The sequence below is a fragment of the Solenopsis invicta genome, chromosome 14 (assembly GCF_016802725.1).
Source record: "Solenopsis invicta isolate M01_SB chromosome 14, UNIL_Sinv_3.0, whole genome shotgun sequence".
Taxonomy (NCBI): domain Eukaryota; kingdom Metazoa; phylum Arthropoda; class Insecta; order Hymenoptera; family Formicidae; genus Solenopsis; species Solenopsis invicta.
In genome coordinates this window covers 18,029,513-18,048,333 of record NC_052677.1, presented here as the reverse complement: position 1 = coordinate 18,048,333, position 18,821 = coordinate 18,029,513, and the positions used below count along the sequence as shown (strand labels likewise).

Genomic DNA, 18,821 nt, shown 5'->3' with positions numbered 1-18,821 from the left:
TATATATATATATAATGGTTAAAAAATTCGTTCCTTGAATGAAGTTTTCTAATATAAATAAAATTAAAACATTTGGATGCATATAAACCATGCAGAAATCATCTGTCTTAAAAAAGGAAAAATCCTTTTAAGCATCGATGGGTAGTAGATTGTAATGTTAAATGCATATCACCTTTAACTATATATCAATTAATAAGAAATTTAAACAGAGTTATTGGATTATTTAAGATTACATGGAAATAATTCATGATTTTTCTTAATTTATAATATAGAGAAGGCAGGAACATTCTGCTGTTGAAAATATACGCGTCTCTTTAACGCATATATCTTTCTTAAGATTCATTTCTTCCATTCCTAAAAAAGAGAAAAAAAGATAGATAAAATTTCATTCTTCTGTAAAATTACATTACAGCTAGTTGAACGTAAAACTATAGAACTATCATTTTCGAAAAGCATTAATGTAAACTTACATAAATAAAAAAGCATTTGTATCTCGCACAAATATCTCAAATTAAATTATATATAAAAGATATACTTCGTTAAAAATTGTTTTTTTTTCCTACTTTTTTTTCTTCTAGAAAAAAGATGTTACGTCAATTAACGAAATTTTATTTCTTTAATAAATTTACGAATATATTGATATATTTTTAAAAATTAAATGTATATAATGAATATTTTGCAATTCAAAGCTATTTTGCTGAAAATTTTAATTTCTTTCAAGATTATTATGAAAAATATTCATGTATTGCAAGAATAAACTCAATAAAATTGTACTTATAATCAAATTGTTTACATTACTTATTTATAAAAATAAAAATAAATACACAATTTATTGTGTATTGTTTTCGATATGTCGACTTTATGATACATAGATCGCCGCTGCATTTATATAATATCAAGTAAACAATTTGATGATCAATATCGAGTATACTAGCTTTTGATTTTCTTAATATTACTTCTATATCAATGATATAATAATCATTGATTTTATACTTTGTTATAATACATCGAAGTCTGATTATAATCAAAGCACTTTCTTATGCACTTCTTTAACTTAGTTTTACAATTTACAACACAAAAGATCAGAAGTTTGTTAATTTTGCATAGGAATAATTGTGTTATATAAATGTTTCACGAGATGAGATATTCTCTGTAATAAAATTAAAGTAAATTTTTGATATTAAAACGATATTATGAAGACATTATTATTTTATTATCAATATAAAATATTATCTTCATAATATGCTTCATGAAACTTAACAATAATAGATTATACTGCAGATTTTTAGAGAAAATACATGCAGTAATAATCTGTGCAAAGCTCATAAACATATATATCAGCACATTAATTCCTAATTTCTTCTTAAAACATATTCCATTCTCAATACTTGCGTTCCTTCGAAAAGCGAATCGTACAGAATTCAAATGTTTACCTTAATAATGAAATATTTTTTTGCCATTAATCCTCGGATGCGTGTACAGCCTTCTTACGATATTAAATAAATTTTTCGAGCCTCACACAAATGATACGCATCAGAGAATTAATATACATACATACATACACAAACATACACGCACGCATACACACACACATACATGCGCGCGCGCACGAACACAACACACATTTAACGATTCAGCTTTTCGAAAAACTTGTGAACTCAAGAACGTCGAAACAAAAATATAGCTATTTTTTTTGTTATCAGGAATTTGTGTGTACAGATGAATAAAGTAAAGACATGTTTGGCATTTATATTTTTTGAAAGCGTATATATGTATTACGTTAAGATACAATCTTGAATCTCGTCCGTGCAGAAGGCTGATGGTTTTCTCACGTAGATATCTTCATTTTTCCTTCTCTAGCTGAACGTATTCTCTTGCTCGCGACGTATCTTGCTGCTTCCCTTCTCCATTTCTTGTCACTGCGAATCATAATCTTGGACGAATTCGAATCAAGATGTCTTTCTTTTTTTCTTTCTTTCTTACCCTCCCTCGACACTCATACGCGATAACCATTCGTTTACAAACCCACTAACTTCGGACTAAATGAATACTTCCTTAATCATAACACAGTTATATAGATATATGTATACGTGTATACATGTAGTGCACTACCATATTAATACATTTGTACGTAAGACAAAAGGACTCCGCGATTAATAAAGAGTTTTCATCAATTCTATACTGAGCTTGAACTCTGCTATCCCAAAAGAAGACACGTTCAAAATTCTATGTGCAGGGAGAGAATTTTCTCTTAGAATTTACCCTTAAAATCATAATGATTATGGGACAATATGGTGCTCAAAGAATTTCACTTTTATAATTTTAATAAAATTTTAATAAAACTTCAATAAAATTAAACAATTTTATTAAAATTTTACTAAAATTGAAGATTATAAACATTTTACTATAATTTACATAGTAGTAAAATTTTAATAAATTTAACTGAAGTATTTTACAAACAATTCTTATAAACTTCTTTATAATATAAAATAATTTAGTTAAATTTTATTAAAATTTTACTAAAATTATGGTAGAATTCTTATAATCTTTCTTATAATATAAAATAATTTAAGTTTTATTGAAACTTTACTAAATTTTATTAAAATTATAACAGTAAAATTTTTCAAGTATCATGTTGTCCTACAACTACTCTGAAAGTAAGTTCTAAGAGAAAATTTTCCCTACGTAAAGTCTACTTCTAAATCTTTATATTAGCCTAAGAGCAATTCGTCAAGCAACTCTCGAAGTTACCCTTTTACCATTGTAATCCTACAATGTTTCCTCATTAATACCGCGCGTGTCATTGATAATCATTAATAATCTTTGGATGTAACAAATTATATCCGCACATTATAAGCGACACACTATACTTTTACTTCAAGGATTAAGAAACGAGGATCGCGCAATGTGTGAGTGTGTGTTGTTGCATTTGCCGCTTCATCATCGATCTCATGTCACGTAGACGTGTTCCATGCTCGCATTGTCTTCGGTGCTTGTTTCTTTTTTCTAATGTCTTGAACGATGTGAGGAGTCTCCCCGTTCATCTCGACGATCTCGCTCTCGTTCCCGTTCACGTTCCCGTTCCGGTTCCCGTTCCCGCTCGGATGGTCTTCGGCTCGATTCTCGCTCTCGATCTCGCTCTCTCTCGCGTTCTCTGTAGCGATCGTCATAATACCTACACAAGTCACGTCAGCCAATTATCTTACTTTAATGCTGCTTTGCATACTTTGTTATATTTACGCGTCCACTTTACTATGAACCAGGGTTGAATATTTAAACGAAAAATAATTTATATTACGTAAATATACAATGTAAACTATGTAAATATAAATTATGTTTCACGTGTCATCTAAGTAAGTAATAATCTATGGATATCGAAGACTCACATTTCATCAGAAATAGTGAAAATTATATTCCACTTTTTAATTAATTAAATTAAAAATTGTATTAATAATTGATATTATAATTTATTTAATTTATAAATTTATTTAATTAATAATATAATTAATATTTTTAATTTAATTAATTAAAAAGTGGAATATAATATTATAATTTTGATTAATATTATAATAAAATCAGGTGTATTAACAATATTATAACTTTTTTTTGCATATTGTATTATCCAATTTATGATAATTTACATTGTATTATTTACGTGAAAAAACTCATGTAAACAATAGGTATATGATTTATGTAGACGTAATCTTAAAACACACGGCACAACCCTGTTACAAAGATTAATCTAGTATTATCAATGAATACAAAGGAACGATGAATGTATACCGCTCTCTTTGTCTCTCTCATTCTGTTTTTATTTACTGAAACCTTATGCATGAAAGCGCATAAACATAAATAAATCGGCACGCAACAAGTACAGAGACATGACTATGCAGTTATATGAGAATTTTCACAACAGTAACAATATAATACCAACATAAATTCTTAAAAATAATGCTTCTCCCTGTTCTCTTCCTTATATAAAATCCAACAATGGAAGATCTAATCGAAGAACAATTTTCTTTTATTTTCAATTATCTTAATCATTTTATTAAAACTTTTCTTATTTCATTATCCTATACGCGTTTTTTTTCTCTTCAATATCCGAAATGAGAAATGAAGAAGAGGGCATGAATTTATTTATGTTACCCACGCAATGAACGCGTAACGTTCCCTATCGTTACTTCGTCGTACTTACTTAACGCTTATTTAAATTTACATGCATTCGCTGTAATGAAAAAAAGTTAATTACCTAGTCGCCTTGGAAGACGAGACGGGTGCCGTCTCTGGCGGTTCTTCTTTTACTCTTGGCCTGGCTGATTGACGTGTTGTACTAATGGAAAATGGATATATTCTGTTATGACGATTTATGCACATACTATTAACCAGGCTTAGTACATTTCATTAAAAGCAAAATAAAAATTACTCTAAGAGAGAGACGATCGCGTGGATCGTTGTTCGTTTCGATATCAACGAGACATATTTTGCGAAGCTTACACTATTTTATAAATTACATAATCACTTACAGATACAAGATGCCCGAGAGTATGAATCACAATTGCAATTCAATTAATGTAGCAATTCATAAAAATAAGAATTTAATATACTATACATCTAAATTGAATACCAATGATTTAGGACAACGTTGTGATTTAACATTAACCCTGGTACCATGTACCAAAATGAGAAAACGTAAAAGTAATAAATTGCATAAAGATTAAATAACGCTTTGAAATACTTTCAATTCACTTTTACTTTTTCTCGTATAATCGTAATTTTGATCGATAGTCCATGTACATGATTACAGGGTTTCATATTTCCATGACGCTGTAGTACAAATTTTAAAACAGTATGAGTATGGACCATGAATTAGAGTGATATCTGTTACTAAAATGTTTTAATTGACTTTATTACGCATTTTGCATATTTTGCTGGCAAACTATATTTTATCCAGCACTCAGCACTTTTGTCGCTGTTCACTGATCTATCCTTATAAAATATTGATATAATGAGATTCCGCGTAAAAGGTGATAGACACACAAGAGAGTCTTAAAATTCAAGAGTAATAAAATTCTTAAAATTAAATTGTAATAAAAAATCATAAGCGACCGCGTGCAACGTGAATCTTACACTCAATCGTGTGTCTGGGCTTGTTCCACGCGTGCTTATAAAAAAAGTCACATTTGACCTGCATGTGTCAGAAAAACTAAAAAAAAGAGAATACAATCGTTTTGTACACAGCGTGAATTCGCGTAAGAAAGTGGAATTATAAACAAATTAAGAAAGTACATAAATTTCCTTTGTCCTATATATTACAGTAAAATATTTTTCTAGAAATCATTATCTACTTTATTATGTTTAACTTTCGTGTCTCAGTATACTTGAAATATAGCACCATAAAGATGCTATTCTTATAATAAAAATAATACACAATGGATAGAAATATAAGTGCTCCACTTGAGTAAAATTCAACGTTTACTTTTTCATGAATAGTTTATACTCTTTATGTCGTCCTATACTTCACAGTATACTTTGATAGTAGATGATCAATAATGCTGCAATTTATACTTTATAAATAACACAACTAATTAAAAACAAAAATACTAATTCTTGTTATCTAGTGCAATATATAATACAATATATCTTGTCAAATTTAGGAACTATATTACATAAAAATACATGGAATATAATGAGACCTTATATGTATATTAATATATAATTTAAAAAATGCTCGACCATAATCATAAAAATTATTCACAGAATGTTCTATCCAGAAAAAATGACGATATAATATAATTTTGCAAGTCCAAAGATAATTTTACTCATAATGGTTTATAAATTGTAGCTATCGCTATAAATATCGCGTTGCATTAAAATTAAGTAGGTATAAGATAAACATTAAATTCTTTTATGATTATTGCGCAATAATTCAAACGGCTGTATGATAAGATCTGAAGTGACAACAAATGAGACAATGTTACGGCTGAGATAATAAAAGTGCGCTGTTATATTCACTCTGGTATATCAAAATATCGATAAGCAAATTGTTACATGTTTCCTTGCTTATAGATATATTGATCTCTATTTTTTGTTACTTTTTCAGAGCGTTCCATATTTATAATTGACAAAAATGATAATCGCGAGATTCGTTCATGTTTGAGTCTCATTACGATACAAAAGCATGATCAGGGTGTTTACTTAAATTTTGTAAAAAAATTTCTTGAAAATTTTTAGATTTTCAAGGAATTTTATTCAAGATAAGATTAAAGAATTCTTTAATAAAGAATGAGTTTTCAATATTAAATTTGAAAAAATATTAAAAAGAAATATAAGTATAAACTAAATAGAGCATATAACAATTTATCCACAATAACATGAATCTCATCGAAAATACAGAATTCAAAAGATGATTAAATACCCTAATTTAATACAATGTTTTGTCTTTTATTGTCACTAATATTTTTCTTTTTTTAAATTCACGAGTCACAAGAGAATGTATGTGTGGACATATATGCTACATTTATTGCTCGTTGATTATCAAGAAAAAAAGAATTGGAAAAAAATAATTAGAAAAAAAAAAATTTTTAATTTAAAAGTAAAATTCTCTCCTAAAATTTCCCTGAGTATCGATAAAGTTCCATGAAAATCCGTAATTTTCAAGAATTAAAATAAATTCCCTAAAAATTCCAGGTTTTAACTTTTCTTGTAAATACCCTGATAATATGGAACTTCATTAGCGATGTATCTTCAACAACGGAAGAAAATCTATCGATTTAAATATGAATTTTATGTATCGCATGCGAAGAAAAATATGGATATCAAGATGGAAACTCGTTTTAATTTCTTGTTGCTTATAATATCCTATTTCTATTGTATTTTTCTAGGACGGATATCTCTCACAGAATACATAATATTTTGTTAGTATTGATATAAACGGTTTATTTTTTTTTCTCTCTAACAATCGAAATCCTTAAAGAGCTTCTCTCCATAAAATTTTTCCTTTTATACGACGAATTTTATGCAATAAACAACAGCGACACAATTAAGAGTAGTCTGGTGAGATCATTTGGCTTACCTTTCTTCTCTGCTTCGCTCTCTATATTCACGATCTCTTTCACGCTCACGTTCTCTTTCTCGACTGCGTGAACGTTCCCTTGGATATGGTTCGCTGTAATAGCGCTCCCTGTCCCTATCGCGATCTCTTTCTCTCTCACGATCACGTTCCCGGTCACGTTCCCGCTCTCGGTCTCTACTACGCTCACGGTATTCACGGTCTCGACTCCTTGATCGTTCGCGCCGTCTTCGATGGCTACGCTCTCTGTCACGTGAACGCGAACGCTCTGTAAGAAAATTTGTTACACAAAAAAAAATATTAGTAATTCAAACTAATTAAATATATTTTATTTAACAATCATTGTACCATATATAAGTAGAAAATTATATTCTATTTATGATAATTTTGCTTATATATAATTTAATAGTAACAGTAATAGTAGTAGAAACGGAAACGGATAAAATTATATCATTCCTTAGACGTAATTTCGATCTAAAGAGTTTCTCTGTGACTCTCGCTAATTTAAGAATTTTAAATTTCAATAAAATGTATTTTTATTTCTCAATATTATAATAATAAAGAACGCAATATAAATGTTGCGATTATAATATTAAAAAATTTTTAATTAAAGATATTATTTTCCATCCAATATTTTTTCGTCTCAACTCACAAAATTATCAAATAATGAGAATATTTCTTTTTCATGAAACTATACAAAATTTCTTTGTAAGCAAATCATGTCTGGGTTTAATATTATATAATTTTATTTTAAAATTTAACTTTTCGAAAATAAAGATATTCTTAAAACAAAAATGTTCTTTTATCTGTGTAAAACACACAAAAAAACATTAGTATTAAATTAAAATCAAGATTTTATTTAACAATAGTTTCATAGTCTCATATTTATATAAACAAAAAATTATATTTTTGTTTAAGTATAAAACAATGATAATTTTGTTTATATATAATTTTCTTTAAAAAAATATAAAATTTAAATTGCAACAAAATATATTTTCATTTCAATGTTATAATAATAAGGACCTTACATGATCAATAATACTATAATATTGAATCAGCAATACTGACAATAAGCATCAATATTTTTACAACTTTAGGTTATTTCTGTGATTACACCATCCATAATACATAAAATACAGAACTGTACTGACAGAAATACTGATACATCCTCTTCACACAGTCTTAGTATTACATTTTATCACAATGATACTGATCAGAATCAAGAAATCTGAATTTTAGAATAGATATTCAATCCATCAATATTAATCACACATGATAAATAATATCAATATTTGTTCATACTGACAGTATTATTGATAGTATTATAAGAGCACAACATGATTGATAATATAACAATTTGATAATATTTGATGTGATAATATAATAATATAATACGCTTTGATAACAATAGCATTTCAAAAATTCTTATTTTTGAAGATATTTTCCAATATTTTTTTCAATTCATAAAAATTATTATTCAATAGTAAGAACGTATTTTTCTTGAAATCTTCTTAGAATCATGTAAAATTTTCTCATGTAAGCAAGTTATGTCTGTTTAAATATAGGCGTAGATTTAACTATAAGTATAATCTTATTTTTCAATATTTAATACTTCAAAAATGAAAATCTTCTCAAAAGAAGAATGTTCTTTTTCTTCTGTACATGGTTCTGTCACTTTTCAACAAAATTGTATTGATTATGAGGAGACACATCATATGCAGGTACATTCAACTCACCTCTTCGTCCAGACCCGTAGCTCTTGGTCTCAACACCGCGTAAAGTGTCTTGGAGGGAACTGATCAAGATCTTGCATCTGTCATCTGCGGCTACCTTAGACTGTTTTATCAGGGAGATGGCAGTGACCAGAGTCTCTATGGCACTTGCATATTCGCCTGCCGCGGCGTCGGACACTGCTCGCGCAATCGCGGACGAGGAAACCGTACGATTACGGCCCATTATCTCTTCGAATTCTTGCTCAGTAAGTGGCGGTGGACCTTCTGGGCGATGATCAGGTCCGGGTGCTCCGTAAGGGGCCTGTACAATGCAAAAACAATATAGTAAAATTGTATTACACATCTATTTATATCTAAATATTTTCCAAATAAAAATATCTACAAAGTTGGTCTGTCTTGCACAAAACCTTTTTACAGAGCGTTAGTAACATAAGCATCAAATTGATCTTTTGCTTATAAATATTTATACGTACATACATAAATGTTTATATGTATATATGTATATATTTTTATATACTTCGCAATTGGTTTGTGTAATATATAGTAAGATTCAATATGATTGCATTCTTAAGATCCGTTCTTAAGATCTGTAAACATGAAAAACATAAATATGTAATTACTTTGTATTAACAAGTTATAAGCAAAATATCAGTCAAAATCGATGTTTTTTTATAAAAAATGCATGCTATAATAAAAATTATAATAAACATGTTTTGAAAGTCTCTATATTAATGTAATGTAATTTTAAAACTAATTTTAAATCTACACTCATAATTGGAACATTTTGGCATATCCAATACAACGGTCAAAATGACCATCAAGAGAGAAATATTAAAGCCTGATTTTAGTGAAACTTTACATATTTTTTCTGACTTTAAATTTGTAATCAGCGATCTCAAAAACATCTATGAACTAAAATTCAATAAAATATATTCAACAAAAAAATTTGTACAACAAAGAGTTAAAATTGAATCTATATTACAGACAGATTAGCCATTAATCAATTAAATATTTCAGTTAAAATATTTAGACATAATAATAATACTTGTGCACTTGGTGGTCCGTAGCCATGTGGCGGTACATGTGGCGGTCCATGTGATTGTCCATGAGGAGGACCGTGAGGAGGACCATGAGGAGGACCATGAGGCGGCCCATGTGGCGGACCATGAGGCGGACCAGGAGGTCCCGGTGGATGTTGCCCAGGATGTTGATGAGGCGGTCCTTGTGGAAAGAATGCAGGATTGACATGAGGTGCCGGGCCACCTGGTGGACCTTGAGGAGGACCTTGCGGCGGTCCACCGTGTCCCGGAGGTGGCCCGCCTGGACCTAACGATGCACTCAATTAATACTTTAAATATTTTTTTATTTGCCAAATATAAATGGAACATATGGAAGTAATCCCATTTTAAAGTCAAACTATATGTTGAAGTAGATTATTAATATAAATTTCATTAACAGTGTTTACTTGAATTTTGTAAAAGAATATCCTGAGAATTCCTAGATTTTTCAGGAATTTTATTCAATATTTCAGGTAAGATTAAAAGATTTTTTTTTTAATGTAGCTTTAAAATAAATTTATTTTACTATACTTTTTATACAATACTTCTTCAATCTTTCAGTGCTGGATTGTTACGATTCTAACCTATATGTTTTATAACACATGTTATATTAATATTATTAAAATATGGATTATTATAATAAAGTTATATCATTATAAGCACGATTATCTTTGATACCTGTAATATTTCTAGATTTGTCTCAAACAGTCAAAAACATCAGAAAGATAATTTTTAGATTGAAAATTATGTGTAATTGAATTTTTTTTGTGTATTGAAAGTATAAAGTAATAGTAACATTTGTACAAATTAAAAGTATTTATCTACATGTTAAGTGGAGCAACAATTGGTTGATTTTAAATTATTCAATAAAGCAACAATTGCAGAATATATTATACAAGTACAAAAAAAAGTGTATAATCGTGCTCATAATGATATTACTTTATTATAATAAACCATATTTTAATAATATATTAATCATCACTATAACATTTGTTTTAAAAAATGAAGGTTAGAATCATATCAATTCATACAGCACTGAAAGATTGCAGAAAAATTTCTGTGAGTACCAATAAAATTCTATGAAAATCTATGATTTTCAAAGATAAGAGACAATTTCTCTGAAACAGGTTTTCTTAATAGTAAACACCTAGATTAATATATATATTAAAATATGAACAAAGATATTTAACAAAATTCACTAAAAAAATATACAATATATAAATATGGTGCAATAAAACATACAGTGATGCTTTAGAAATCAGCAAGTTCAATAAATAATTATACAATTTTCAATAATTTTAAATTATGAAATGATCCTTTGAAACATCTTGCACCTCAATGCTTCTGCCAGATCAATTTCCCTCAATATCATGCATCTCATGGTATAATAAACAACTGACTAATAAAACTTGTAACATCGAACAAGCATTCTAAGTCTCTCACCACCCATAGAACCTGGAGGAGGTCCTCTCTGTGGTGGGCCTTGGCCAGGCTGCGGCCCTTGCATATGTTGATGTTGAGGGAAACCTGGTGGTCCCTGAGGCCCATGATGCATTCCTATGCACATATTGAACAGTCTCATCAGTAATACCAAGCTGCTATCAGCAAATTGAAAATGACATAGTGCACTACTACTATTTTGATACATCTCTGTTTGCGAGTTCCCACTCTCTTCATTGTTTTTTTTTCTATCATTTATGCAATCATGCAGAAAACATAAGTACAAAAGCATACAAGATGTTTCAGAGGAATAATAAATCTTTAAGATTTTGTTATAAATGAGATTTCACAAAACAAAGGTTTCGAGAGAGCAGAATCAACAATCGATCTGCGCACGAACCTGGCGGTCGGTTCCATTCGGGACGAGGTTGTGTTCCTCTGGGATCCCCTGGAGGTCCACCAGGATGTCCAGGTGGGCCACGTGGAGGTCCCTGACCGGGTGGTCCAGGCGGACCACCATGAAATTGCTGAATTAAGACAAATAAAGTTTCTATTTTATTCTATCATAATTATTACATAACTAATTACTGTCTAATTTCATTAAAAAAACCAAAGTTTTATAATTGGGGAACAAAGGAACAAATTTGACCATTAGCACATTTTGCAAAATTGGTATTCTTTATAAAATTCGTATATTAATAAAATATAATCGCTGAAAAATTTAATACATGTTCATGTTTATATAGTTTTATTATAAACATTATAATATCCAAAATTGATATTTTTCTAAAAACACAATATCAATATTTTATTCATGATTTTTATTATATTTGTATGTATATGTGTACTTATTGAAGATAACTAAATAACATATATTATGTAATAATATTTAATGCATTAATTAGAAAAATTAATATATTTAAAATTTTAATATTTTTCTGCGTAATGTTGCAACTATTATTTCTTAATAGTTATTATATTTTCTAAATAGCCAGTTATTTACATAAAAGATTTAAATTTTAAAATTAAAGTTTTTGAAGAATTCGAGTAATATAATGAAAATAATTAAATATGAAACGGACTTGTTTTGGAAAACAGAATTGAAAAAAAAACCTTGTTATCGGTTACCTGTGGCACATGGTAACTGGCTTCTGAAAGGTCTCTAGTGCAACTCTGTTTACGCGTAAGACATGTAAGTGCAAAACATATTTAAGCCTGTACTATGATTGTAGTAGACATGCATTGAACTATTTTTTTGTTAAAACTGTGCAGATCTAAAGCGATATCTTATATCTCTTTTTATAAATTTATCTTGCAAACTTCACAATTATTTTATCAAAATAATTATTAAAAATGTTTTAAATATATTTGTTAGTAATCAGATTCTGCACAGTTTAAGATCAAAGAACACGTTTAAAGTTATATAATTTAAGGTTACAAAATATCGCAGAAATTTTTTGAACAATATTATAATGATTCCTAAGGCAAACTATTGAAATACCGCAAAACCATCGTTAGTTTCCTCTTGTAATTAATCATAAACAGATTTTAATAAATTCAAGTTTATATTGTTTATTTTTACATTATTTCATATTTTTAAAACCTATTTTCTTTATAGAGATAGTATTGTATCCTAATCGTCTGTTTAAAAATTAATAAAATTTATATTTTAGATCAATATTTTTTTAACAAAAGAAAAGTAAATGTGATACGAATCAGGCGTGGTACTTGATACGTTGAAATAAAATTAGTAACAATCATTTATTGAGTTACAATGTATTATGAACATGATTTCACTCATTTTTCATCTTTTATCTTCAACATCTATTGACAATGTTTATGATAAAATGTATTAAAATACAAATCAAAAACATTGCTCTGATATAAAATAAAAAACAATTGGTAATAACCACTCCAAAAATTAATCACAATCACAATTTTGATTGGATTAATGTGAAAATATTAGACAAAGAACCCAATTATTAAATACAGCAATACTGAATTCTTGTCAGAGACATATCTTTCCATAATATGTCATAAATAAATTTCAAGTTTAATCGCGTTTAGCGCGCTAAACATAGGGTCAAGGGGATTCTCTGATAAAAATTTTTCTCAAAATTTTCTATATAATTTATCAGAATTTGTATATAAATTTTATAAATTTTTCTAACATTTTTTCAAAAATTTTCAAAATTAAAAATATGAAAAATTCGAAAAAAATTGTATGAAAAATTCAGAGAAAAATTTTCACTAGGACAATGAGAAGTGAATAATAAAAATACACTGTAATACATGTTAAAAGTACATTGTGCCTTTTGGAAAACAGAATTGAAAAAAAACCTTATTATTTGTGCCCAAAGAAGGAACGTATGAAAATCTGTGTTCATGATACGTACCATTCCAGGAGGTCTATGCTGGCCGGGACCCGGTCCAGGTGGACCTTGCTGAGGCGGACCTCCAGGTCCACTGGGTCCTCGAGGAGGTCCTGGAGGTCCATTTGGACGCGGTCCATTCCATGGTCCTTGTTGATAACCAGGTGGCGGGCCTTGATTAGGATGGCCAGGTAATGGATGATGTGGTCCTGGACCTGGACCCAATGGCGGACCGTGCATACGGGGTGGACCCTGCTGACCTGGTCCACCGGGACCTGGCGGACCCATTCCAGGTGGCGGCATTCTTTGTGGTCTTACACCCTGTGGAGGACCCATCATCATTCTAGGGCCGTGATTTTGTTGTGAATGTTGTGGATGTTGAGGGTGTTGGGGATGCTGTTGATGAGGTGGCATTGGTGGCTGATGTTGATGTGGGTTATGAGGACGTTGGCTCTGACTTTGTTGCGGAGCCGGAGCGGGTCGCGTCTTACACTGCGACTCAAACTAAAAACACAAAAAAACGATTGTTGTGTGTAAGTTTTACGTGTGCCTGCTATTGTGAGTATTCGTAGCGCACTATTTGTGTACGCTGCAAAACTGATTTTTTCTTCTTACATCACAACACATAACAATACATACTTGATTGAGAGCTTGCTTAGTAGGAAAAGTTACTACGGGATTCTGCCCATGCAGTTCCTTTTTGGGCAGCCTCTCCATGCATATTCGCATACTCTGCTCTGAGCCCAAGGATATCACACAAAAACCTTTGGATTGACCATTGGCACGATTCTCGAAAAATTTTACCTCCACAAAATCAGTCACACCGATGCTTTGAACAGCATCTGTTATATCTTGATCGCTTGTCCACTAAAAGATTTATTGCTTGTTATTAGATCATTTTTAACTAAGAGAATAATTAAAAATATTTCAATAAAATTGAAATATTTTCTCATAAAAAAGTGTGTAAAAACTTTGTTCATTTTGCAAAACGTAAATATAAAAAGACAGAAGAAACTATATTTTATTAAAGTTTAAAAAACATTAATTTATAATTGAAGAATAGTGTATGTAGCCCTTCTGTTTCATGGAGTGTATACATGGAATTTTTTCTTACAATTCATCTTCAAAATCAGGTAGTCATAAAACAAAACAAACTTCGAAGAACTTTACTATAATTTTGGCAGGGTATTTTAGCAAATAATGAGTTACCGTTATATTTCCTTTTTTTATAATAACAATTTAGTGAAGATGTTACAATTTTTTAAAACGATAATGGTAACGTCAAGAGTTGAAATCGTCACTTTTAACAAGTAACTCATTGTCATTATGCATTACTTATTAAAAAAAAAAAAAAAATAAGTTAGTTGATTCGTTATATACATTTTTTTAAATATTAGATTTAAATTAATGTACACATACATACCCATGTTAAGTTACCAACATATAATTGGTGTCGTCGACCAATTTGATTCGGCTGTATGTTATTGCCGAGTTGATGATAAGGCGCGTTCCCATTAGTTTCTTCATTCGGAGATGTGGTATCACCACCACCTTCCGTAGTATTCCCAGAAGAGACGCCGCCATTACCACCTGCTGGAGCGGCAATCACGTCATCGTAAAGATCAACACCATCTCCAGCGAATTCATCCTGAAACAGATACATAAACAAGAATTTATAGTAAAAAGAGTGCAATTTAATTAATATTGGAAACATTTAATTTATGTTGGAAGAAACGCGTGATGATACAGTGACATTAACAATAATTTTTATCGTATATAACATTTTAAATGAGACTAATTTACAAATCTCTTGATAAATGCAATGATAAAATTTTATAATTTAATAAATATATATGTATTGAATATGTTACAGTCAAAGTGCAAAATAATTCTATAAAATATTTAGATCAGAGAGTAACAATGCCAGACAAATATTCCATTACTGTAGTCTATACTATTTCTTTATCATTGTTAAAACTATGTATAACTTGTGTTTGCCGAAGAAAAGCTTAATTAAATTATTGGAGAATCTTTTTGAAAAAAAAAAAGAAAAAAAAGAAACGTACCATCAAAATGTAAAAACGTGTTGAGTCCATTTGTTATTTGAGCATCAAGTATAATAGAAAACAAAAACCATAGAAGCACTAACAGAGTAATCCAAAGTCAAAAATAACCAGATTTAATAAATCTTGAAGTTGAAAATAGTGCTCAATATAGCAACATGAACTCAAGACATTTCTGTAAGAGATCAATGTACACAAACTAATTTATGAAAATAAATTACATCAATATGTAAGAAATCGTTAAATGTACCATTTTCTTATTACACGCGACTTCCTGCACACCTTGTGGTTCAACCGATCAACCAATCGTACACTTCGACTGTAACAGATATGCAGATTTACAAATCTTTTGTGAGGATACGATAGAGCAGAGATTGAACTCATTATAATTTCAATTCAAATTCAGTTCGAACTTTGATGCAACAAATATGCAAAAATTTATACAAACAAAAAACTATATATTGTAAATTTTAATAAGTTTAAACTTCTATTAAGAATATATTCAGTTAAAACAAATTTAACTTGTTCAATATTTTAATTTTTTTTTCTAAAATTGTATATTTTTTGAAAGAATTCCAAATTCCTTTTTTTTGAATACATGATAATTGTTCAAAAATTTAGTGAGTATATTTTAAGACCGTCATCCAGAAAATAATCATTATTATTAGTATTAAAAATCATAAGATAGTTATTTAAAAGAATAAAGGTAAATTGTAAGTAATCACTTATTTATATATTTAAATTCAATACTTGAAATAAAGAAATTAAATCATGTTAAAAAATTAGTCAACATCTTTTTTCTCAGCGCAATATAATTGAGATATTAGATATCAATATTTAAATTAGAATATATTAAACTATCTTTATTTTGTAAAAGACTTGTTATATTTAGGAATTATTTTACTGTTATCAGTCGATGAACAGATTAAAAAGGAACAAATTTTAGTGGTCAATTTAAAAAAGAAAAAGATAAATTGGGGACAAATAAAATTTGTTGGAATGTGTTGAACCCCACATATCAAAAACAACATACTATAAATTAAGTAAAAGTTACTTGTTTCAAGTATTTCATAAATTCATATGTAACAAATTTCTAATAAATTCATCATAAATCTTAAATTTATTTAAAATATAATTTAAATCCTAAATTTGACACTTTAATTAGGAATATTAAATTAAAACAAAAATTTGATTTAATTATTCTAATTTTTTCAATAAAATTTTACATTAATATTCTTTGATAAAGTATGAATTCTTTTTTTAAATTAATGTTAAAGAGCTTTTTTAAAACTTGTGGAGTATATTTTAAAAGTATCATCAAGAAAATATGTTTTGTTAAAAATGAGTTATTTAAAAGAAGAAAAGAGTAAATTAAGTAATTGTTTTCCTCAGCAGTATAATTGGTAGTATTATTCTATTTGTATTTATGTGTACATACAATTTTTAATTATTCTTTGTGCTTGCTTCTACAAAATATAGCTGCATGTTTATTTAATTGCTAAACTAAATGTAAAAAATACTTTTTCAACAAATACAATTAAAGGTTTAATTCCAAATTCATATGCTGTTTTACATTGGATATCAATGAAAGTTATATACAATCTTATCTTGCACAAGTTCTGATAAAATCCAGTTTCATAACAATAAAAAATTGATTTGTACATATAAAATTGCATCAGTTTCAATTTCTGCCATGGTATTTTAAACAACTTTTACGTTTTCTTGCAATGGGAAAAATATTAGAAAATATAAAATAAAAATCAATATAGAAAAAAAGAATGCAAAGAAAATATAATCACACATGCAGTGCGATACGTCGCAATGTATATGTGCGTGTACATGTGTATTTGTATGCAAAAGGATATGTGTACGCATAAAGGGGTTGAAAATCATAAGAATCAGAGGAGGGTAGGGGGTGGAAAAGAAGAGAGGCTGGAGGGGAGGGGGGCGGGCGAAAAAAAGGGGACAAAAAGTGAAGAGTTAACTACACGATATTCGCCTTACCGCTAGCACCATTTTGCGGTCGATTCCTGTTGCGAACCCGTATTAGTTTTAGCGCTTATGGCTCCGGGAACAACGGGTACGCGCGCGCGCGCGATCGACGGCAGCAGGCAGGCACTAGCTAGACAGGCGATCGGTCAACTGCGTGGCAACAGGAAGGACGTAGTAACACTCTTGGAGTGAAGCTCGTCTTGTATGTGCTTGCTAATTAGTTGGTTTACTCGCTCGCTCGTTCGCGCGCGCGCGCGCGCACGCGGGCGCTTGGTCGTTCGTTTTGAGAGTAGCCGTTCGAGCCGGCTCGGAGCTCGAAGCAGCGAGCAATGTTCAGGGGCACACAGTAATATTCGGCGAGAGATCGTTGGCGCGAGTCAATCGTTAGCAACGGTCGCCCAGCCACTACAATGCCAACACACTCGGCCGCGGCTCGGTCTCGTTACATGTGAAATTGAATCGCGGAACGATAATCGCTCACAATTGCAGCGCGACGAGGCGCGGCGCGGTATACGATATGGCGCGATGCGGCACGGTGCGGCGCGTCGCGTCAGCGAGCGTCGCGGTTTCCTCGTCGAGTGTGAATGTCAAAACACGATTCGTTCCTCTATTTTCGTCGATTGTACGGGGAGAAAGAGAACGCGGTCTCGTTGTTTTATTGCTATCAAAGAGAAATGCGAGTTACCTGCGCGAAATCTTGCTCGAGATCGTCGGCGTACAAATCAATGTCACCGTCCGCCATTTTACGTACACCGACGCGTACTACAACTACAGTCGCTCGATGTATAGATGTATGGTAGAAGGCGCCAAGCGTCGCGGGTAACCGGGAGTACCGGGACAGCGAGCGACAAGAGCGCCGTAATCGTAGTAAAAACCATGATACTAGAAATTGGTCCTAAATTTCGGACAAAATCAGTGAATTGACCAATCGCATTAATCAATTGGTCGAATCGTCAAATGCGATTGGTCAATTCCTTTGACTGCGTAAATATGGACAGCCAGTTATGCGGGGTTTACAATGCAATCGTTAAGCCCATTCTACACATTTGACTGTGATTGGTCAACTCTGGAAAAATCATATGCAATTTGATAAA

The 18,821-nt window shown here is 30.3% G+C and overlaps 1 protein-coding gene across 9 annotated transcripts; it reads right to left on the bottom strand.

The window, feature by feature from the left end:
• Nucleotides 1–157: 157 nt before the first annotated feature.
• Nucleotides 158–18,537, bottom strand: LOC105207734 (cleavage and polyadenylation specificity factor subunit 6). Of its 9 annotated transcripts, none has more exons than XM_039457033.1 (12): nucleotides 18,413–18,517; nucleotides 15,986–16,054; nucleotides 15,096–15,320; nucleotides 14,312–14,539; nucleotides 13,697–14,176; nucleotides 11,701–11,827; nucleotides 11,304–11,417; nucleotides 9,848–10,128; nucleotides 8,806–9,103; nucleotides 7,073–7,337; nucleotides 4,250–4,330; nucleotides 2,877–3,175 (listed from the first exon to the last, which is right to left on the bottom strand). In XM_039457033.1, the coding sequence occupies exons 2-12, from the start codon at nucleotides 15,986–15,988 to the stop codon at nucleotides 3,007–3,009; spliced, it is 2,271 nt and encodes a 756-aa protein (XP_039312967.1). In that variant the 5' UTR covers nucleotides 15,989–16,054; nucleotides 18,413–18,517; the 3' UTR covers nucleotides 2,877–3,006. The 9 variants fall into 9 exon arrangements, with proteins under 9 accessions (XP_039312970.1, XP_039312972.1, XP_039312967.1 ...); XM_039457032.1 differs by having other exon boundaries at nucleotides 17,740–18,498; XM_039457031.1 differs by lacking the exon at nucleotides 15,986–16,054 and adding an exon at nucleotides 17,740–17,877 and having other exon boundaries at nucleotides 18,413–18,430.
• Between the last annotated feature and the right edge of the window lie 284 nt (nucleotides 18,538–18,821).